At 51.7% G+C, this 22,155-nt stretch overlaps 5 protein-coding genes across 5 annotated transcripts; 3 read left to right on the plus strand and 2 right to left on the minus strand.

The window, feature by feature from the left end:
- Positions 1-1,137: 1,137 nt before the first annotated feature.
- On the plus strand, positions 1,138-2,461 carry JN550_007844 (uncharacterized protein; the record flags this gene model as incomplete). Its single annotated transcript, XM_049319739.1, has 3 exons — positions 1,138-1,346; positions 1,447-2,085; positions 2,278-2,461. The coding sequence occupies 3 exons, from the start codon at positions 1,138-1,140 to the stop codon at positions 2,459-2,461; spliced, it is 1,032 nt and encodes a 343-aa protein (XP_049170200.1).
- Positions 2,462-3,187: 726 nt separating this feature from the next.
- On the minus strand, positions 3,188-4,486 carry JN550_007845 (uncharacterized protein; the record flags this gene model as incomplete). The annotated part of the gene is made up of 1 exon (XM_049319740.1): positions 3,188-4,486. One exon carries the CDS (start codon positions 4,484-4,486, stop codon positions 3,188-3,190), a length of 1,299 nt encoding a protein of 432 aa, XP_049170201.1.
- A 1,664-nt stretch (positions 4,487-6,150) lies between these two features.
- JN550_007846 (uncharacterized protein) lies at positions 6,151-6,468 on the minus strand (the record flags this gene model as incomplete). Its single annotated transcript, XM_049319741.1, has 1 exon — positions 6,151-6,468. One exon carries the CDS (start codon positions 6,466-6,468, stop codon positions 6,151-6,153), a length of 318 nt encoding a protein of 105 aa, XP_049170202.1.
- Positions 6,469-10,120: 3,652 nt separating this feature from the next.
- Positions 10,121-11,026, plus strand: JN550_007847 (uncharacterized protein; the record flags this gene model as incomplete). The annotated part of the gene is made up of 1 exon (XM_049319742.1): positions 10,121-11,026. The coding sequence occupies one exon, from the start codon at positions 10,121-10,123 to the stop codon at positions 11,024-11,026; it is 906 nt and encodes a 301-aa protein (XP_049170203.1).
- A 7,612-nt stretch (positions 11,027-18,638) lies between these two features.
- Positions 18,639-21,840, plus strand: JN550_007848 (uncharacterized protein; the record flags this gene model as incomplete). The annotated part of the gene is made up of 4 exons (XM_049319743.1): positions 18,639-18,643; positions 18,708-18,861; positions 18,924-19,466; positions 19,522-21,840. 4 exons carry the CDS (start codon positions 18,639-18,641, stop codon positions 21,838-21,840), a joined length of 3,021 nt encoding a protein of 1,006 aa, XP_049170204.1.
- Positions 21,841-22,155: the final 315 nt, after the last annotated feature.

The raw sequence follows: 22,155 nt of genomic DNA on the forward strand, positions 1-22,155 counted from the left end.
GCTGCACGGCAATACCTGCTCTATTTCGGGACTCTGGACAGCACTGGCCGGGCTGCGCATAGCTTCTGACCCCACAATCTGGGCCTTTCAAGGGTGGCACATGGCATCAACGCCGCTTCCTGCTCGCTTGATCCCAACCTGCGACTGCATAATACATGCATACGTGTGGCTGACAACCTTGGAAAGGGATCGTGGAAAATGAACGGCGCGGCCTCTACTATTCTGTGCCTGCAACTTGACATAGGCGGGTGTCGTGCGTGCTGGAGCACCATCGTACGTAAGTAAATGTGTGAACCACTGGTCTTCTAGGCCCTTGGGAAAGCCGACTAGAAGGTTTGCGGAGCTTTGCTAGCTTCCAATGAAGAACAGCTGGCGTTTCAGGACGCCGTTGAGGCTCTCTCTGCCTCCTCAACGGATGGCCTGGCCTAAGCTGCATACGACTCTAGTGGGATGTTCGGAATTATGAAATGAAACCATGATTAACCAGAGCAGCTTCTCTCATAATAACGCAACGACGCGTAGATGGAAAGAGGCACTTATGTAGCCCTGTACTGTAGCAGTAGTCTGAAAGCAACCTCCTTGAGGGCGAGCAGAAAACTTGATCAAGCGGCATCACCGCGACCCGGGCGTTATATCCACTCCCGTCTCTCCTCGCTCTCATCTCCGTCTCCCAACTCCTCATCTGCCGTCTCATCGTCTTCCACCTCTTCGGCCCGCATCACCTAATTTGTGCAATTGTGCACGACCCTCTTTCCTTCTTGGGCCTGACACTTCATTTATCTCTGATCTCCCGCTGGCGATGGATCTCTCGTAACCCATTCGAACCAATGCACATGCCGTTTCACCACCGCATTGGTCACTGCTCGCTCCTTTATGTCTTGCCCAACATCTGATTATTCTCGGCTAAGCCCTGCCTGTCCACGACCCCGTCCCTGTCCCTGACCGCTTTGGAAACCGGAATCCAGCTCCAGGACCTCCAGCTCGGCTCCAGCTCACCACAGCCCGCCACAGCGATGTCGCCCCCGTCGAGTTCGTCGTCTGCAAGCCCGAGTGGGAGCTATTTGGAGCAGACCGTCTCCGTCCTGAGTTCCGTCTCCTCCTATATGCGCCTGCCGGCCCTGGTGTCTACGGTATGCCATGCCTTCTAGCTCTCCCATCCTGCCGTCGCCCACTTCATTCGCGACGGCGGCGACGACCTCGTCCTCTTTCTCGTCCTCCTCCATGCGTCGAGCGTACCGCCGGACACACAGCGCAATCAAGCACCAGTGCCGGGCCGCAGTCGAGCTAATAGATGTCGCGCAGGGCGTTGCCGCGGTCCTCACGTCACTCCTCTACTTCAAGCAAAAGTTAGTCCCCCCGGTGGTGCTGTCCAGGTGACAGCATCTCTCCACACCACCTCGAAAAGCAAAGGGGAGAAGCTGACCATGTCCAACCCCACCCCTCCAGAGCTCTTATCTACCCGTCGCACATCCCCCCCAACTCTCGTACCGATGTACCGCGGCCGTCGCAGTATGGAATCAAAGACTTTGAGGACCTGGTCATCCCGACCAGCGATGGGGAGAAGCTGTCGGCCTTCTATATACGGGCCCCCAAGGGCGGCCGCAACTCGAAATGTACCGTCTTGATGTTTCACGGGAATGCGGGTAATATTGGCCACCGACTGCCTATCGCACGTATGATCATCAACTACATTGGATGCAATGTCTTCATGCTTGAGTACCGCGGCTATGGCCTGTCGACAGGGGAGCCCGACGAGAAGGGACTGATGGTGGATGCCCAGACTGCCCTGGACTATCTGCGGGACCGAGCCGAGACAAGTGATCACAAGATCGTGATTTACGGCCAGAGTTTGGGAGGGGCTGTTAGCATCAAGCTCGTCTCTAAGAACCAAAACGCAGGGGCCATAGTCGGCTTGGTCCTGGAGAACACCTTCCTGTCGATGCGGGCTCTGATCCCGTCGGTGATCCCGCCCGCCAAATACCTGGCCGTGTTATGTCACCAGGTATGGCCTAGCGAGACCCTGATCCCGACGATCACAGAAGTTCCCATCTTGTTCCTCAGCGGCCTCCAAGACGAGATCGTACCGTAAGTCATACCCACCGAAATGCCACCGTGACCGTCCTATATGATGACCCTAAACAACCATCCACAAAACCTGAGCTCGCTTGCGGGCACGGATTAAAACTCATGTTTGCTGATTATGACCTGATCACCTGTGCACTTGTTCAACTACCCTGGGATCAAGCCTGTTGCTAACATCATGTGTTCAACATCTAGTCCCCCACACATGCGCAAGCTATACGAGCTGGCTACCACCCCGACAAAAATCTGGAAACCGCTGCCTGGCGGTGACCACAATTCTAGCGTGTTGGAAGAGGGCTATTTTGAGGCCATCTCGGAATTTGTGTCAAATGTTGCTGGAGACTCAGCGCCCTCAAAGTCACGGCGTGAAGGCAGATGAACGAAAGCTTGCTGCTTCGAAGAGGCTCCACCGCTTTGAAAAACTGACAGACATGTGTGTCTGCCACTCTGGGATGGCTATCAGATTTCTGATCATGTCAACGCCCTTTTCCCACTTATAATAGATACCCCTGGCACTATTCATGCCCAGCTGGCATGGAAGTGGCCTACTTATAGATTGAATATTGAATGCAAGCCGGTGTACGATTGTTGAACATGAAAAACTGACAAAATCAAGTTGGACTTTCACAGTAATTGCGTTGATGAGAAATTGTGGGTTATAGTACTGTGTGTTATTCTGGGTGATTTCACACTTTGTTAATCATATGTACCATTGCTGTAACAAGATGTTCTAACGCTGCGGAAATGGTGCTGCTAAACACGTCAACCATAGCACCCATGCTGCAAGGCGCACTGCACCTAAAGTGGCGCTCAAGCTCAGATTCCTCGCAAAGCCCTTGCTGGGCGGCAAGGGGCATCTTCAAGGTCGTGGAATGGCCCTAGACACTACGGATCACGCTGCTCTCTCATACAAGCTTAGGTACACTGAGAGACAGATTAGGATTTCAAAAAGTACGGCGTTATATCAGTTCATATCCCCTGGCACTTCTAGTATCTCAGATCTACCAACAGTGGCCTTTTCACTTTCCTCCCCATCTTGAACCTCACCGAACCTCACCCCTTTTTCTGTAGTCCCCAATGATTGACTGAGTAACAAAAGGTCCACTTACTCCTCGTCAAGCTTATCGGCAGCAGCCTCCCAGTCCTCCTCGACCGGCTGCTGCTCCACCTTCTTCTTGCTCTCCTTCTTCAGCAGGACGAACTTGTTACGCACCGACGCATTCTCCGCGGACGCAGCGGGGCGGACAGCGGGACGCGCGGCGGACCGGCCCACCACGGAGCTCCAGCCGCCTTCGTTCTTACTGGCATCGGCCTCGCGCCGGAGCACGTTGAGTGACGAGTCGACGTGGCAGAGGGACACGGCCTTGGCGAAGCCCTGCCGCGCCACGGTCTGTGCGACGGCGGGCTTGAGCGCCGTGACGGAGGCTTCGAGCGCCTGTGGCGTCCAGGCGCCGGACCCCTTGAGAACGATCTCGTCGGACGGGAGGAAGCTGGTCGTGAAGGAGATGGACGGCTGGGTGGCGAAGTCCAGCTTCAGTGAGGACTCGAGCTCTTCGATTGTGAGTCCGAAGCGGGGAGCGGAGAGGACCAGGGCGTTGAACGGCTCCGTCGGCACGATGATGTTGGTTGTCTGCGACTGAGAGGCCTGCGCCGCGTCCGTCCGGATTTTGACACATTGGCCCAGTGTCTTGAGTGGTGCAGAGACGAACCGGGGTGTTTTGAAGATGGAGACATGTCGGTGAGGCTCAGGATCCTGTGATTCGCTGTCGAGTCCGAAGTCCTCGGCCAGGGAGTGTAGGAAGGCGCGCTGGTGCGGCTTCATGGGCTTGAAGCGTAACCGCTTCTCTGAAGGTTCGGTTGAGAAGACTCGGAACTCGCGTTCGTAAGTCTGTGCCCACTTTGGGTGGTCTCTGAAGAACTTCAGGGTAGTCTCCGAGTAAGGCACGTGGTCATCTGTGTGAGTGGTAGGGTCGATATTCAGAGCCGCAGCGAGTCGTGCGTTCCTCTGCAGCCGAAGGCATTCGTCATCGCACTTCAGCGGTTGGCGCTCCGGCCATGAGTTCGTCTTCGACGCCATGCATCTGACTTCCTGTTTGCGATGTTGACATTCGCAGGTGATAAAGGTCTTAGCTTGGCAAGGCTTATCCTCGTTGCAGGGGAACGGCGCATGGCAGACATCCGTGTCGACATGGTCGCAGGACTTTCGCACTTTCAAGCACGGCTGAGAGCAATGAGAGCCCCGGATGCCTGCATCTTCGCACTCGCCGGGTTTGTGACAAGGCTTTGTACACAGGTGCGTACCGCATTTCAGCTTCTTGCCGCAGATCGTACCACAACGCGGCTCCTCGAACCAGCAGGGCTGATTCTTCAGGGTCTGCTTGCCACAGATGCACCGTTTCTCCATTAAGAATGGACAGGGCGGGCACGGCTTATCATCAGGATGGCAGTTATGTGAAATCCGTGGATGGCCGCAGGCGCGGTCTCGAATACACTCGAATCGACATTCGGGTGGCCGTGTTCCGCAAGGTTGAGGGGGTTGGAGTACGGTTCGGCCACAGTGGCAGCCGATTTCGTCAAAGATAGCCTCGGGGCACGATGGGCAAGGCCCAGAGTGACACAACTGTTGGCATTGATGCTTGTCGCATTTCAAGAGACGGCCACATTGCCTGACGCAAATGTGCTCGGCTTCGAAGTCCTCACTTGAAGTGCCCAAGTTTTTCTTCTTTCTCTTCGCAGCTACCCGGGCGATAGCCTTCTTCTCGCCAGGGCAGCAGTGAAGGTCATGGAGATGCCTCCCGCAGTTGAGCTGGGCACGGCAAACCCTTATACATTCCGGTACTTGTAATGAGCCTTGGTGGCATACAGACTTTGACGTTGTCCTGCCACACCTGCAAGTGATTTCTATATGCTGCAGGCATGGGGGACAGGACGAATCATGACATCCGCTCTGGCAACGATGGCCACAAGACAGGGCCTTGTCACAGCGCTTCTCGCAACTCGGAATAGCATCGGAACATGATTGCCGAGGTATCTCAAGAAGCTCCTCCAGCGGTGTCTTACCACAAGGGCAGTGTGAAACCATATCAGGAGAGAATGGACAGTGCGCTGCTTTTTCTTCCTGAGCGTGGCAGTCCAGCTTGCAGCGATGTTGGCCACAGTCGAAGGCCCTTCCGCACTCGTTTGTGCACTTGAAGCTGCCCGTGTACCAAGATTCACCAAGTCCCTCAACTTCTAAAGATACGCCAGTGTGCCCGGGTTGTAGCTGGCCATGGTTGAATGATGGCGTCCTGTCGCCTCGCTCTTCACAGGCCATGTCCTTGAACTCGCGCCCACAGTAGCAGAGTGAAGGTATTGGAAGCTCACAGCTACCACACAGTCCCGGATGACATTCGCGAGCACATTCATGCTCCCCACAGGGAAGTAGATCGCCACACGTTTCCCGGCAACTCCATCCATTCGCGTAGTCCGTCTCCCCACATCGTTTTGTAGAGCTATGTCTGCCACAAAAGCATGGTATACTTGGCCCCATCATTTCACATGGAGGACACGGGCCGGCATGGCAAATCAAAGATGAGCATGGATGGGGACATGTCGGCCTCGGCTTAGAGCAAGTCTGGCCGCATGAATGCGGCGGAAGTCCAGGGATAGATTTCGGATTCACCTCCTTGCCACACCAGCAGTGGTATGTGGAGGGCTCTTCCGTCAAGGCCGAGTTACATCCAGGACAGCGCCATCCGCTGGGAGCTGGGGCATCCGGCTGTTCCGGCTTCTTCATCTGATTAGTATACCATTTGCGTGCGCAGGACATGTGGGTGGCAGTCCAGCAGATGGTACAACTCCAAATCCGGGAATTTGGGAGAACCTCGTTTGTGCATATGACACACTCGTATTGCCCATGGGTGATATCCTCGTGTATTCGAGTGGGAAGATCATCGGCTGTAGATTTCGATCCTCTCCGAGCAACCTGTGTCTTGGCTTTGGGCGCCGTTGGTGCCGTTTGTGATCCAGGAGCATGCGTAGACTGTCCCGGGACAAACTCCGGAGCTTGAACACGCAAGCCGGGAGATGTCACGTCATCATCCTCAGGCTGGTCTGTTGTGAGTTGCCCGCCGAAGGCTCTTTGACCCCCGAACGTTGTTCGCTGGCCTGCTGCACCGACACCTTCACGTCTTGCATTCCGGTGTCCTCTCGATCCACGGCCACCTCGAGATTGCTCATTCGAGCCACCCCGCGCGGGCCGGGAAGGAGCAGGGGCTGGCCCGGACCCAGGGTTCTGAGCCTCGGGTCTTTGGTGCCTGTCACGGGCCTGGCTTCCGCCTCTGCCTCGTCCGCCGCGATTCCTGCCTGCTCGACCACGGTTGGGCCTAGTACTGCGCTCTCCTCCATCCATTACTGCCAACCCAGTGACAGCCGAGCCAACGTCAGCCATCTGTGGTTGGGTTGAAACTGACCAAATCCTCCCCGAAGTGAGAATTGTGTTATCTCTGAGAGAAAGACGTGTTAAAATTCCGGGCTTGCTGAGGTGATGCCCAGAAGTCCGTTTGCGCTTTTTGAAATACAGCGTCTTCGAAGGTGAAAGAAATCAAATGTCAAAAGTCAATTGCTCCGCAATTCGTTGGGAAAGCGAACGAGCGAAGAAATCACCGAAAAGAAGATGGTTGCGGAAGGGCCCTTATGGACAGACGTCCTTCAGAACTTGAAGTCTGCAAACCTTGCGCCTCGCCTGCAAGTAGTTGTGGCGAGGTCAATATCTGCATGCAAGGCTAGACGTCGTTGACTCATCCACCCCAGCGATGCCCTGGGTCACTCGAAATGATTCAGAATGACAAATTAGGCGTTGGTCCAGCGCTGTGGAGGGCACTAGTCCCGCGGAAGACGGTCCTGGCCGTCAGCAAAGAATGGCGCTCTCCCACCAGTGGCCAGGGGGGCGCTTGAACTCACGTGATCCAACTCGCTCGACAACCTCCGGGCTTACAACTATCGCCCCCAACCTATTGACGAAGGGTAGAACACGACAACGGTTGAGGCTGTTATATAATGGGGCACGTGGCGAACCTGAATCTATCGGTTTTTCTCTTCTCGATGCCGAACAAGTTCTATGGGCAGTTCTCGGTCACGTCGACAAAGACATGCTAACATTGATCCATGTCACGACTCACCAGGGCTCAACTCGTCCGGTTTCCGAGCTTGGCACTCACATGGACTCCGTATTTCAACGTGAGTCAAAATTTGGGATATTTTTATTGGTACCCTGCCCCTTGGCCAGTCCTTCCTACAAAGCTATGGGATGCTAGATAGACTCGTTCTCCTTGATGATAGCCCTTGGAAGTGCAAGATGTATAGTGCATTATACTACACAAGTACGCTATGTATCCTATGAGCATGCCTGAGAGATGGCCATGGTCGGAGTTTGAATGGGTTCTTGGTAACAGGTGTGCTCAATTGCAAAAGAAACCCGCTCCCATTCACTATTGCTACGCTGGAAACGTAGTCATATGCACAGCCAAATTCTGGAAAGAAGGCCCTGAAACGCCTTCCTGCGAGAGATCTCTACTCTGTGTGTAAGGCGAAGCCCTTCCAATAGGAGCGAAAAAATGCTAATAATATCATGATCTCAATGATGAAGAGAATAATGCCAACAAAATACGAAGCTAGCAGAGTGTTGTAAAACATATTGAGCGCAAAATTTGACGCGGAATTTATGCACCCTTCACCATGCTGTTTCGGACTTTCAAAATTGTTTTAGTTGCAGTAGTCAGAAAGATCTACTCATGTCACGCGGTGACCGATATGTGGCGTCTGGCGAATTTAGACGTCCACGAATTTGGCTTTGTCTGCCAGCACATGTGTGCATTGACCTTACTCTCATAGCCTAGGTCGGAAATGAGTCCTCAAGACCAGTTATATACCGACTAGGTCTTGGTCACTTTGAAAAAGGAGAAGGTAGGCCGTGCCGCGTCAATAACGATAACTGGATCGGGGAGAACTATATCGACACACCTCACGCCAATGCCTCCCCTGACAGCGAATACGTTGTGCAGTATTCTTATGACCTGCGATTGATCTGTTCGATGCGGTATCTTAAACATCTGTAGTGACCTACGATACCGAGACTCAGAAAGTCGAATCTTGCTATTCCCCTGCCTGGCGGCACATTGGTAGCTTCATTGCTGACTGCTGTGCGCCCATCCTTTGGAGGAGAGCGCATTCATCTAAATCAGATCTTTCATAACGTTCCGAGTTCCGCTGCCGTATCAAAAGGCAACTGCACTCATTCCACCACTGTGCCTCCATGTTGCCTCCCGAGAAATCAGCTTCAAGCTATTTAGCATCCTGATATACGACCGTTCCCTCTTGTGACCTGTGCAAACTCAGTACGGGCCTGCGCCTTGTCCCAGGCCGCATAGCCCTCATACACAGTAGTCACGGTGATCGCACAGCCTATATACACCTTTAGTCTTGGAATATCAGGATTTGCCTTCGATGGCGAGATTCCCGCCAGTGGTATCTATGTTCGCAAAGGAGGTGATTGTACCCATTTGGACTGCTGGTCGAAGTGCCACTTTCAATGGTCAGGAGATATAATGAAATACTGTTAACACTTATTTCCATATAGCACCTAGTAATTGTTATAACCGAGGCATTTAGCTTGCTGTGTGATTCTGAAACGGAATTAAGGTGTAGAAGTTTGCCACTCATTCGAGGATGAACCTCTTAAAAAAGGTGGGTTTGAACATAGGCTACTGAAAACTCTAGAATATGGCCCTTTACTGAAAACAATTTCAAATGAGGCTTTATTGCTTTTTGGCTCATGATGTTTCAGTAGCCTTCCGGGATGACTTCACCCCGAAAGGCCAATTTTGTACCCACTGAGAAGCAGCGTAGGGTAGAGTTGCAGCTCGTACGTGGGTGGTGATTGGTTGATAAAAAGTCCTTGCATATCGGGCCTCAGTGGTTGGAACTTTTTTGTCGACAATTTGACCTTACAAATGGCACGATCAGGACATCAACCTTCGACTGTACTGACTGCTCAGTAAGCTGTATAGAGGTTTCCTTAAACCTTGCCTAGAGCGCCGAGTTGGAAGAAGTTGCCTCAATCAGATCCGAGTCGGTAATTGGCAAACCCAATGGCAAGACACTCGCTCCCACCAGCTTCACGGAGCCCTCCGACAAACGAGGATTGGGATATGAAGAAGCCGATCATAGAAAATTTGTACCTCAAACAGAACAAACCTCTTGGTACAGTCATTGATGAAATGCAAACTTGCTATGGCTTTCGAGCAACGTAGGATCTGTCTTACCCCAATTGATCGGTATTCAATTGACCAGGCTTAGTAACAAAATGTACAAGCGGCGTTTCAGCATTTGGGGTTGGCACAAGTACAAGACAGCACGGTATGCAGAATCGGGAACAAATAGTCGGGCGCTGCGAAACGGGGTGCAGAAAAGCTGCCAGAGACGGCGACAAGCGATCCTCAAGGGAACTCCGGCAGTCCACCATCTTCCGCTTGCGATTATGGATCAAACCAACCACGGCTATTCCCTAGAAAGTGGAATTTATCAAAACGATGCTGTATCGTACTTGGCAGCGCCTTTCCAAGAATTACTCCAGACGCTGATGACGGAAGATACCCAATGGCAGACCACAATCAAAACGCCTACAGACCACCGCGTGAGCACGACCAGACATTTGGTACGACGAGCAAGCCTCTTGATAAAGACTAGGAAGGACACCAAGCAGGGGTGCAGTCTACTATCTGATGCATGTGAGCAGGTAGAGATGGATATGAGAGGGTATGTAGGTACTACTGCAACGGCGTTGTTCTTTGTACCTCTTGACCTATGCCAATTCCTGGGCAACCCACAAATCACTTTAGAATACTTGAGGCAGACCAGGGTTATCTCCAGTATTGTGTATGGTGAAGCCCATCCGATTGCAAGGGTTGCCCGTATGGTCCAAGAGTGGATGCTTTGTTTTGACAGTATCTCAAGCCGATCCAACAGCCAGTTGCAAGACCTTCTGGTTGTGATGTGCGTCATGTTGGCTGAGGCTCACAGCCATATCAGCGGGAAGATCGACCGGCAAGTCTTGAAAGTTTACTACACTTTGCTTGGAATGGGCTCCAAGCTCTCGAACCGCTGGGTGCGCGAACTGTGCTCGGGATACGAGGAGATAATTGGGTTGGCAGCCGAAGAATATGGACGCGACCGAGTTTCGACGACCGTCTTAGAGCACGAGTTTCTGAACTTTCAGGATATGTCCGGGGTCTACTGCAAGGACTTTGTTGAACGCAACGAGGTCATAATTCAGCGGTTGCCCGCGAGACATCTGAGGGTCAATTGCCCTATCGCCATAATATACAAGACTTGCAACTGGAGAATATCGCGATACTTTAGGCGACAAGGAGACCTGGAGCGCGCGGTATCTTACCGTCGAGAATGCTGCCGACATCCCAACGACGAATGGGATTGCGAACAGCTTCGGATTCTTCGATCGCTAGAAGCACAACTGGAGCAATCCCAGAAACCAACTCGTTCGAGCACCAACGAGAAAAACCTGGTTGATAATCATCAGCTTTCTACGATCCCCACCGATTTGCGAATCCCACAGGTTACTGATAGACTGAATTCAGTACATAAACATAGCCGGGTCATTCCGCCGGTAGATGCTGCTTACAGACCACCTGATCCAGTAGCGATTTCAGCTTCAACGCTAACACAGCATCCTTTGGCTTATATAGATTTCAACCAACCCCTCGTTCTAGAGGATGTAGAACTTGATCATCTCGACGATTCTTCATTCCACTCGTACATACAACAAGATACCATTTGGACGGAGCAGTGGACAAATGATCACCGATCGATTGGGGATGTGGTCTTTGATGAGTTCATCACGATGGATGATGAGGCTTTGATTGATTTCAGCCAGCACGCACTCGAGTAAATCGATTACAGTCTAGTCATAAATAGATAATAGCGCGTCAAATAGATGTGTAGTCTAAACCACATCCGATAGCAGGCAAGACTAATAACATTATAGATTGAATACCACGCCTGCAGTTGTGAAATTTCATATTTCTCTCTATCACAATGTCAGACTTGCCAACAATGAAGTTTGGTCTGCATAAAGGAGAAAAGAGAAGCCAACGAAAAATACCTAGACGTTTCACTCACTTTATATGCAGCCATTCAAAGAACTTGCTTGGAAGTTGATAATTGATGCCCCTTAGATAATCTCGTGTCACTTGTCTGCTACAAAAGCTTTTATATCGTGTAATACATCAGTGGGTTCCAAAGAAACAGGGCCATACATCCCTTCCTTGCCTTCTACTGTTTGAGTCCGTGATCTTGGACCGGCGACCACCAGGACTGTTCTGGTAAATCCACATATCTAAATAACAAGAGAACCAACAACTACCTCCTGTTCCGGATCCAATCGTGGTGGAATGCCATCGTATCATCTGAATCGTACCCTCTAGCCTGGTGACAATTCTCTCCCACACCCAGCACGCTTAAAAAGTGGAAATGTGGTGTCTCCATCGTGAGACGCATCCCCGCCAGCAATTCGTGAAGAGGTCAGTCACCAGCATCGTGTGGTCGCAGAGCCTTGTAGCCTCGTTTATTCAGCTTTCAAACTAAATTGAGCGAAAAGAGGAACGTTCGTCCAAGAAAGTCAGTCAAATCTTTCCGAACTGAATGGTGTCTTTTCTATGGACGATACCATGGATCAAGGTGCTAACGCTAAGACTGTTAAAGGCCAAACCTTAGCGATAATTGCAGCTCTTACGCTCGGCAGTGTGTATGGCTCTGTGAAGAGATATGGAACAAGCGCACTGGCGATCAAAGGGGAGAATTGTAACGCAGGGTTTGGGTGGGTCTGATACATGAATGTTGTCAAGGCCACCTGCCTACTTCTAGATGCCTGGCGATACAAATGGGTCAAGTTTGGGTCGGACCAAGACAGATCGCGTACGGAAACATTGGCCTTTGTGATGCTGCGACTTATATTCGACTCGTACAAGGTCATTCACAAACCATGCCACACTTTATACTCATGCCTCTGGGCCATGGAAAGTTCAAGTCGGCCGGTCAGGGGACATACTTCATCTTTCTGAGTTTGCCTTCGTGGACGCGATGACCGCTGCCGATCCCGTGGTGTTCACCAGAAAGCTCGCAGATATGCAATTGGAGACGGTCGCTTACCGACAAGCTTGATCATGGGTGGTTCTTTTCGACTTGTAGTCATTTCGTTGGGATTCTGAGCACCGCTTCGGTAACCATCAGTATCAGTCTATGGAAAGAGAACATTCGCGACGGAGTAGAAGCACTCAAAAAGTTTGAGCTTCAGACCTTGCGAAAGGTACACTGTGGTGTACTTCAAGCCTTTTACATATTGAACAGATAACCCCATGCCTGCAACTCTCTCACAATTGATCCGTGTCAAAGTATCAACAAAGGATAGTCATAGATTCCCCAAACAGTCAAATGCGCGCTATTGACGAGGGGAGAAAAAGGTACCTGCTCTGGCGCCCCAATGTACGCATGTATCAAGGTCAAGATATGTTTAAATTGGATCCAGGGCATGCATTGATTTAAATCTTCATCTCTGCATTATCCACAGCGGCGAAGCTAGGCAGGCACCTACAAGATCCGACGTGCAGCTTTCGAAATTTGTGTTAAGATAGAGAATGTGCACAGGTCTCCAGTATTTACACGTTTCAGAATCTGAAATTCAGCACACATGTCCATTGATGAGGGATATCTGTCATGCATAGGTAAATACTTCGGTATCAAGACAATATCAGATTGTTCTCCATCAACGAAATCCTCAGCTTCATTATAGTTAGTCATAGGAGTCCACAAGTTGATTCATGATATCGACAAAACGGTGTGTAAACCATTTAAATACATTTGTTCTGCCTCTCATCTCGACGTGCTGTGAAACAGTGTGAAGTGCCACATTCTTGCATCCTTCCTTCACCCTGCTCAAAACTCCCCCCTTCTCGCAAAATCTGCTTTTTCGGAGGCAATATGCACACACGCTTATATGTCTTGGTCTACCCTTCGCGTCTTTTCGCTGCATATTGGTCATTTTGGATACCATACCGGGATATCAGCGGCAACTAGTCTGATTCAGGTGATCGTATCCATGTGACAGGAGATCGCCTCAATGGGTTTCAGTATGAATATTTGCGGGATTACAATGTCTGTGAGGAGGAGAGGAACCCGAAATCTTTTCCCATTGGTCTCATTCCGGCCACATTATTAAGCGAAGGAGCACAGGATGAATGTTGTACGCCGAACGGTTCAGCAAAGAAAATCAATGCGTACAATGCGTTCGATCTGGCTTGCAAGAAGATCGAAGCACCTGACCCGAGTCTCAACAAGGTCACTACGTCAGGTGCAGCCAATACGGCAAGCCCGGCCCCAAAGAAAAGAGAAGTCAAAGATTGCCAGTGGTGGATTAAGGAAGCTGTTGCTTATTTAATCAAGGCTAACATCCTGTAACCCCTGGCGGATGGTTCTGTTTTAGAGACTTCTGATAAGAGAGTTGAGGAGTTGCTGACACATTAAAGACACTTTAACGACACTAGGAGCCCTCCGTATGAGCATTGATAGAGCGGTAGCATGAGCAAAAGCAAAGAATCCTGTAATTTACAGTTGCCATAAACTAGCTCATCCATAACATCCAACGCATTATGAACTCACTCCACCGAACAGACAGTAACACGATCCAAACAAGCATTCTTGAGTCAATGTGGCTTCCGCTGCCTGGCTATCAACTTCGGTGTTTTGGTGCACTTGTCACAATGTCGGCCGGATTCATGCCTTTGTGAGGTCCGCGAGCTGGTCTGACCATGTGTTAACGGACTGGTGTCTTCTGGTTGCAGCGTAATACCCACTATTCGCAATCTGAGGTCTTAAGTCCACGCGGAGGGGGCCAGGAGGTGCCTGTGATCCAATCATCGAGTGCGAGACATGGAGTTGAGGGTATGCTAGATGCTTACCGAGCTCTGAGAAGCATTGTTAAGGCTTTTGCCAGGCGCTAGGACCGACAACATAATTTCCTCGAAAGTGTCTTGAACTCGCCGTCTTTATTATCGTCTCCTGCATAGTCGATCAAACATTGAGTGGAAACAAGGCCATTTTAAAGAAGTGGCTAAGGTCTGTATTTTGACGCAGTGAAGTCGTAATTCCTCCTGAACTCCAGCTTGGAACCCTCTCTAACGTTGCCAAATATGTATCATTCGTGAAGTCTAACACGACACATGTCTTTTAATATATTTTTTTTGGCGCCCTCCCCACACCCCTCTTCTCCCTTGTCTTGTGGCCCGAATGATGGCCAACGCCGAGCGCGTGGTCGTGTGCGTAGCAGAACTGCTCAGTGAAGAGAGCATCTTTCGCGAATTTTGCTTTTCTGAAGAAAAAAATGAAGGCGACCTGCCGTCTCCACAGGAAATTCGGTAGAGAAATGTCAAAATCAACGGAATACGCGCTAGAACCCCGCGAGTTTCCCTCGCCCCATTTGAAGAGCAGTGTCTCATCGTAGAATGTGACTCAGAGATTACAATGGCCGAAGCGCAATGTCTCTGGTATTGCAATCGGAGCACATGAACGACGAGGTGTCAACGCCAGAATTATTCGGTCGGGCTGTGACGAAGGCGAGACCTCCATCTGCATGGAGCTTGTTCAGGACAATACGTTGGAATAGGCTTGGCCGTCGCTCAGCGCGGAGGAGGCAGGAGAAATCTGCCAGCAACTGCGCGATTGTGTTGAGGCGTGGATGAAGCATATCCAAGAGCCCGAACCATACTACATCGGTAAGATGGAATATGCACGCGAATGAGGGTTGAGATGCTCACCTACTCCGGAAAGGTCATGTCGGACGACAGGGTGTCGGCGACATAAGCTTCAGAGATGCTGGAGATTCGAACGCGGGACCTTTCCCGGATATTACCGTGTCCCAGGAGTTCTTCGCCAGCTACTCCTGCCGCAGGCATCCGGAGTGGGAATCCCTGACATTGCATCCCTGAGCTTGCTGGGCTGACAGATGGCGGCCCCGTTGTATTTACCCATGCCTACTTGAACAGAAATAACATCATGGTCTCGCCACGGAGTGAAGGTTTACCTCAGCGGGTGCTTGCCATTCTGGACTGGCATCAGTCGGGGTGGTATCCAATTGACTGGGAGTGGCTGAAGCCGCAGTGGATGTGTGAGCGTTTCTAAGATACGGCTTGGTTGTCACAAATCCTAGCCCTGGCCGATGAAGGCTATACATACGGTCGGGGATATATCACGTGTTCTATGTAGCCTCGTAGATCGAGGTTATCGAACCACATTACAACAATGACTGATAGATATATGCGAGATCAAAATGTGTGATCTTGCTTGTTACCGGGTGCCTACATATGTAACTATCAGTAGCTTGTCAATGAAGAATTACCAAATGGTTCTTCACCAGTGTGTCTCCTATAGGAAGCGTCGTATTTCCAAAAGCGGATCCGAAGGCAGATGGTAAATGTCTGACGTGTTTAAGCATTAGGTGGATTCAAAAGCATTGGGCTGTTGTAAGCAAGAGTTGTTCACTTATGCGATATCCAAAAAGAGGAGGCAAGATATACTGCGTTCGCACCCAGGTCAGAGTATCTGAGATCAGTGGTGAATTTAAGTATTTGGTAATGAGAGGAGTTGAATTTGAGACGACGAGAGGGAAAATGTACTGATATTATAAAAAGTGTATGCTCAAGTCTGAAAGCCCTCATTGGGTTTGTTAGGGTCAAAATGAAGAAGCAGCTTGGGCAACTAAGGATTTTGCAAGGGTCTTCGCCAAGTCACGGTAGTTGATTATGATCGCATTGCTTCCCACTTCAACCAGGCTACTTTCTATGGGAGGATCCTAACAGGACTGCGATATGACAGCCTCACATTGGAGAACGTGAGTTACAGTAGTAGCAGTCGAATTAACAATGGACACTTTTTTATTTTATTTTAATTTTATTTATTACCTTATGAGTTGTCACTCATTATTTACCATCATAGCACCATCAGTGCCGTGGTTGTTGGCAACGCTGAGACTGGGCCAGATGACGTCTGTAATGTTAGCTCAAGATGGTGTACGTTAGCCGCCGTTGCCAGAAAAACAACGCCTAGGTGGTCTCGGCCTAGAATGTCAAGGAGGTAACCTGCACACTCTGCGCTATCCATAAACCACCGCTGCACATAGCGACCAAGCTAATTTTGGGCAGAGTGGTTTTTCCAGTACAATGGCCTGGGTAGTAGGGAGAGAAGTGGATGTCGGACAACACAGACACAGACGTTTATAGCTACCGGACAGCCTCAAGCGGAGGAGACCTGTGCGTTCTCGAGAGCAGACTGGAATGAATGCTTACCGAACCCTGTAAAGAACTCCCGGGTGCGACCCAAGACATTGTTCTTGGGCACTCGGGTAACCACCCTGGTTTAGGCCCGTCTTCCTACGAACGCCAATCCTTAGGGGTCCTGCTACACGCTTCTCGCACGTACGTCACTACAGCAGCGAAAACGGTGAAACACCCACAATGACATGTGCTCGGTGGCCAAGCGTGCTAGCGAACGGTCTCACTCAGTCAACTGTGCGTGTGCCGCGGAAGCAGGGTGGCAGAGACCTTTTCGTGGCCTCCGACCCGACGCCTTTGTTGCTCACGTGATGCTGGCCGGGTTCTATGCAGTGTTATCGCATAAAACCTGACCCCAGAAAGTCATTTGCTACGAGGCCCACAGGTCGACATCCACCCCAAGCCTCGCGCCCTGGCATTGTAACGTAGGGGAGGGGCAGCTGGGCAGGAGGTAGTTGGCAGGCCTGCTGGATTGTCGAAAGGGTGGGCTCTGTGGGTGGTCAAGCGTGGTGTTTTGCAGGTTCGTATTCGAGAACACGGCAGTGCAGGTGTTTAGTGGGCTCACTAGACTCAGGCTGGATCTAGGGCGCCCTCCAACCAGTCAGGCGTTCAAAAATAGCCGTGCAAAGCGGGTCAGCGTTGTAGCTAGCGGTGGTGCCGAAGCCGCCGTGCCGGCTTCTGAGCCAGGCAGCCAGCCAGGGGCAAAGACAACACTGGACATGCAGGGCAAGCCAACTCCACTAGAGGCTCATTTAGTTATGGATCGACAGATTCGGCCAAGTCCAGACTCTGGCCTCCTGTCAGACCATGGCGTTGAGACCCGTACGCGTTCGCAATGCATGATGAATCGCGACCATGGTAGACGGCGGGCCGGGTTGCATACATAGGCAAGTTAGGTAAATTATGTAAGTGAGGTTGGTTACCTTCAGCAGTCGGCAACCCCTCCCCATTTGCCCATGTGTGAGAACCCGGGGTTCGCAGGGGGTGAAGAATCAATCCAGGTTAAGTGACCGGGGATGGTCACGCACATCCAACAAGCATTTTGCGGGTTGGCAGATCAGACGGCAATCGCCAAGGTTATCGTTGAGGCTTTTCCCGCCGATCACTTATGCTCGCGGGTGCTCATGGATGAGACCAGCAGCCGCTCGCAGGTACCAAACTCTGTTTGTTGATACACAGTAGAGCAGACGACAAGACGCCACGCGTGCCCGTTCTGTTGGGACAGCTGCAGCGATGCAGCCACAACGGGCTGTCGCCGCGGCCATGGCTGGCTGGATTGACTTGGATGCATCCGATCCCAGCGATGCGAAGGATTCTGCGAAGGGCTGGTCGGAGGGCTTTCGATTCTTGTCTTGATCTGTCCCTACCAACCTGCCTACTGTACTGTGTATGTGACTAAGTACAGAGGGCAGCCAGCCAGCAGCAGCACTCAAGGTAATCCGTAGGCAACACAAAATACATGTCCTCCCAGCCTACTTGCCTACCGTACCAGGCCTACCTAGACACCGCTGTAGGCAGGGAATGTACAGTGGATGCAGCGCTATACCCCGACTAGTCTAGGTGGTGCATGCGTGCTAAAAAGTTCTCGGGTGGCCATCGGGATCCCCCCCTGCTCCACGTTAGCTAGCACCCCCTTCGTCATCGCTCCTCGTGTCCAGACTTTCTTCTGACATGGGGTCCCCATCCCCGAGAAAATGTTGTGAAGCAACCCAATCGAAAACTGCAAGCCTCGAAAGTCGCAGCCCTCTCTCCCTACCTATCTCCATTCCTCCACAGGCCTCCTCTGCAGCAGGATCACGGACACACGTTTCGAGGTCGGGGTTCTGATCGCTTCGTCGCCTACCTTCGTTTGTTCTGCACATCCTCCCTTCGCACGCTCGTTAATCCCACGCCATTCTCTACTTGCTGGATTCTACCCTGCCCCTTTACGCCTGGATCCTGTCCTATTCTTATCTCGCACCCGAGAAACCCTTTCGTCGAGCGACCAGTTGCGGACACCTCGCATTGCGTCATTTGCGTACCGTGGTAGCCCGCCTTATCCTTCACACGACGCCCTCTCTCGCTGCTTTGTCGAAGCCGGCGGAGAGCCCCCGTGAACCATCCGCCCATTGTTCCTGCCGACGCCCAACCCAAACAGGCCGATCCCGTTGAAAGACAGCCCTCCCAGAGCCGTTTGTTCACATGAGGTTCCCTTGAACTTGGATCGTCGGGAGAGAACGTAGAATTGGCCCAGTGCCCAACTTGGTACAGTCGGTCGGCACATCCATACATACGTACACCTACACCTACACACAACATGGGGTGGCACTTGGGACATTTGAGCTCCCTAGTCAGTCGCGATGGGAATCCTACCGACCCCGGTGCCGAGCTGCTCGAGCTGCTCAACGACCCTTTCAAGCAACCGGTAACTACACACCCACCACAAGATCACACAAGAATGAACGGTGCTAACGACGCAATCTGCAGCTTGGTGAAGGTGCTGTCTGGTCTGCACTGGGATCCTCGGTCGGTATCACCGTCGGAATCGCACTCCTCTTTTCCTTCGTTCGCCCCTACAACACAGTCGTATACGCGCCCAAGCTGAAGCATTCCGACGAAAAACATGCACCTCCCCCTATAGGAAAGGGCGTCTTCGCCTGGATTGGTCCGGTGCTGAAGACTTCGGAGCATGACATTGTCAATCACGCTGGCATGGACGCTGCCATATTCCTCCGTTTTACGCGAATGTGTCGAAACATCTTCCTCGTTCTGTCCATCCTGGGCTGCGGAATTCTGATCCCCATCAACTATACGCAGAATAGTGGCAACTCGGAACAGAAATGGCTGAAGCGTATCACTCCCCTAGAGGTATGGGGAGGCAAGCAGTGGGGCTTGGTGGTCGTGACGTATCTGTTCAACTTCACCATCTGCGGCATACTTTGGTGGAACTATAGGAAGGTACTCCAACTTCGGCGCAGATACTTCGAAAGCGAAGAATACCAGAACAGCTTGCATGCCAGGACCCTGATGGTAGACAAGTTCCCCCAACCGACTGGGCAGAAGCAGATGCTGACTTGACATGCAGTTAAACGACATTCCGAAGAATATGGCGTCCGACGAGGGCATCGCTCGAATTATTGACGAGGTCATTCCCAACTCATCGTTTTCCCGAACTGCCATTGCTCGCAATGTCAAGGTTCTCCCAGAGCTCATCGCTCAGCACGATCGTACTGTCCGGATGCTCGAGTCCGTACTGGCTAAGTACCTAAAGGACCCTCACAACCTTCCTGCTGGTCGTCCGACATGCCACCCGTCCAAGAAGGATCCGTCTTACAGCACATACCCCAAGGGCCAGAAGGTCGATGCCATTGAGTACCTCACGTCGAGAATTCGGGAGCTTGAGGTCGAGATCAAAGAAGTACGAAGCACGCTTGACAAAAGAAACACCCTCCCCTACGGATTTGCCAGCTATGACGATATAGCTGAGGCTCACGCTATCGGCCACGCTCTGAGAAGTAGGAAGCCTAAGGGTACTACCGTCCGTCTTGCTCCTCGGCCGAACGACATCATCTGGGATAACATGCCCATGGGCCCGTCTGCGCGGAGCTGGAACAGAATCTGGAATAACATTTGGATTGCTGTCCTGACCCTCATCTGGATCGTGCCCAACGCCCTGATCGCCATTTTCTTGGTCAACCTGAATAACCTCGGCATGGTATGGCCGGCTTTTCAGACCGCCCTGGAACAAGATACCGTATTTTGGTCCATTGTCCAAGGTATCGCGTCTCCCGCAATCACGTCACTTGTCTACCTGGCACTTCCGGTCATCTTCCGACGACTTTCCATCAAAGCTGGTGACAGAACCAAGACGGGCCGCGAGAGACACGTGTTGGCGAAGCTCTATTCTTTTTTCGTATTCAACAACCTCATTGTGTTCTCGATCTTCAGTACCCTCTGGTCCTTCGTTGCAGCTGTTGTCAAAGACACGACCAAGACGGGCGACGCCTGGCAGTCCGTCCTGCGCCAAGAACCAGCAACGACTTTGTTCATCGCGCTTTGCAACATTTCGCCGTTCTGGGTGACTTGGCTTCTACAGCGCCAATTGGGCGCCGCTGCTGATTTAGCCCAGCTATGGAAGCTTATTTACGGTTTTCTGCAGCGGAAATTGTCCAGCCCGACCCCAAGAGAGCTGATCGAGCTCACCGCGCCACCACCGTTCGAGTACGCCATGTACTACAACTACTTCCTGTTCTACTCCACTGTTGCGTTGTGCTACGCTGGCCTGCAGCCTCTTGTGTTGCCAGCCGCTGCTTTGTACTTCGCTGTGGATGTGTACCTACGAAAATATCTGCTGTTGTACATCTTCGTTACCAAGACCGAATCGGGCGGCATGTTCTGGAGAGTCTTGTTCAATCGCTTCATCTTTGCGACAATTCTCTCGAACCTCATCGTTTTCCTGGCAGTGTGGGTACGTGGCGATGGCACACATATCCAAGCTTTCGCCGTGGTCCCTCTGCCCTTTATCATGGTGGCCTTCAAGGTGTATTGCGCAAGGGTTTTCGACGATAAAATCCATTACTTCGCCATCCGCAATGTGCAGCGGAACCCTGAAGGAGCCTTGAAGGACCCTCTACGCTCCGACCGCCTCGCTTCACGCTTCGGCCACCCAGCATTGTACAAACCCCTCATTACCCCAATGGTCCACGCCAAGGCTCAGAATATCCTGGCTTCAATTTACAAGGGTCGTCTCTCAGATGGTCGGGAAGCCTACTCGGGGGATGTGATGTCTACATCGGGCTACAGCGACGCTTATATCCTTGACCCGATGACAAAGTCGGGCAAGTCAAAATCAGCTCTGCCTGGTTTTGAAATCGTACCTGAAGGCAAAATGGATTTTGAATATTACAAGAACCGCCCGGAGTTCGCCTCCGAGCACGGTGGCGGCGAGATCTACGGCCGCCATGCTGATTCCATTCGCCCAGGGACGCCGGGAAGTATGTTCAACGGCAGTGAACCAAATTCTCGACCCGGCAGTCCGAGTATTCCCACTATCCCACGCATGGGAAGCCCGGGACCTGGCCGATCATACTCACCATTCACCCCAACTGCAACAAATGACAATCCGTACGCTCAACCACCAGATATCGGCCGCTCGCGCAGCCCGTTGTATTCTCAGGGCAATGAAAGCGGGTCAAATTTAGTCAGCCACGCCGCTGCGATGCCCATGACAACACCTGGGTCTAGGGAGCCCAGCATGGAACGACCAGCGTCGAGAGCACCGGGTGGTGTGGGAATGCTTGGTGGTGGGCCACGCGGGTATGGAAATCTTCCCCAGGAGGAGGCGGATCACGACCCTATGGCGTACGATTATTTCCGCAGCTCCAGAACGAGGAGAGAGTTTTGAGATGCAGCACAGCAAAAAAGCATCCAATCAGGGATGTGTTAACAACAAGGAAGCAAGTTGCCGCTTCCCGGATGCATCGGTTCGGCGTTTTCTGACTAGGGAATGCCTGGATAGGGCTGCCCGTCATGAGATGAATTTGAAAATGGAAATGGGCACTTCGATAGAGAGCGAATGCATTACCTGCCTAGAGTTGGAAGAAATGCCCTTCCAAGAATGATAGACGGATAGCGAGCGAATGCCGCAGTGATATTGAGCTTTAGGTCTTGTAATGCACCCCGAGCAGGGCAGGCGACGCTCGGGGGAAGGACATAATTT

Source organism: Neoarthrinium moseri (assembly GCF_022829205.1).
Source record: "Neoarthrinium moseri strain CBS 164.80 chromosome Unknown scaffold31_Wmoseri_CBS_16480, whole genome shotgun sequence".
Taxonomy (NCBI): domain Eukaryota; kingdom Fungi; phylum Ascomycota; class Sordariomycetes; order Amphisphaeriales; family Apiosporaceae; genus Neoarthrinium; species Neoarthrinium moseri.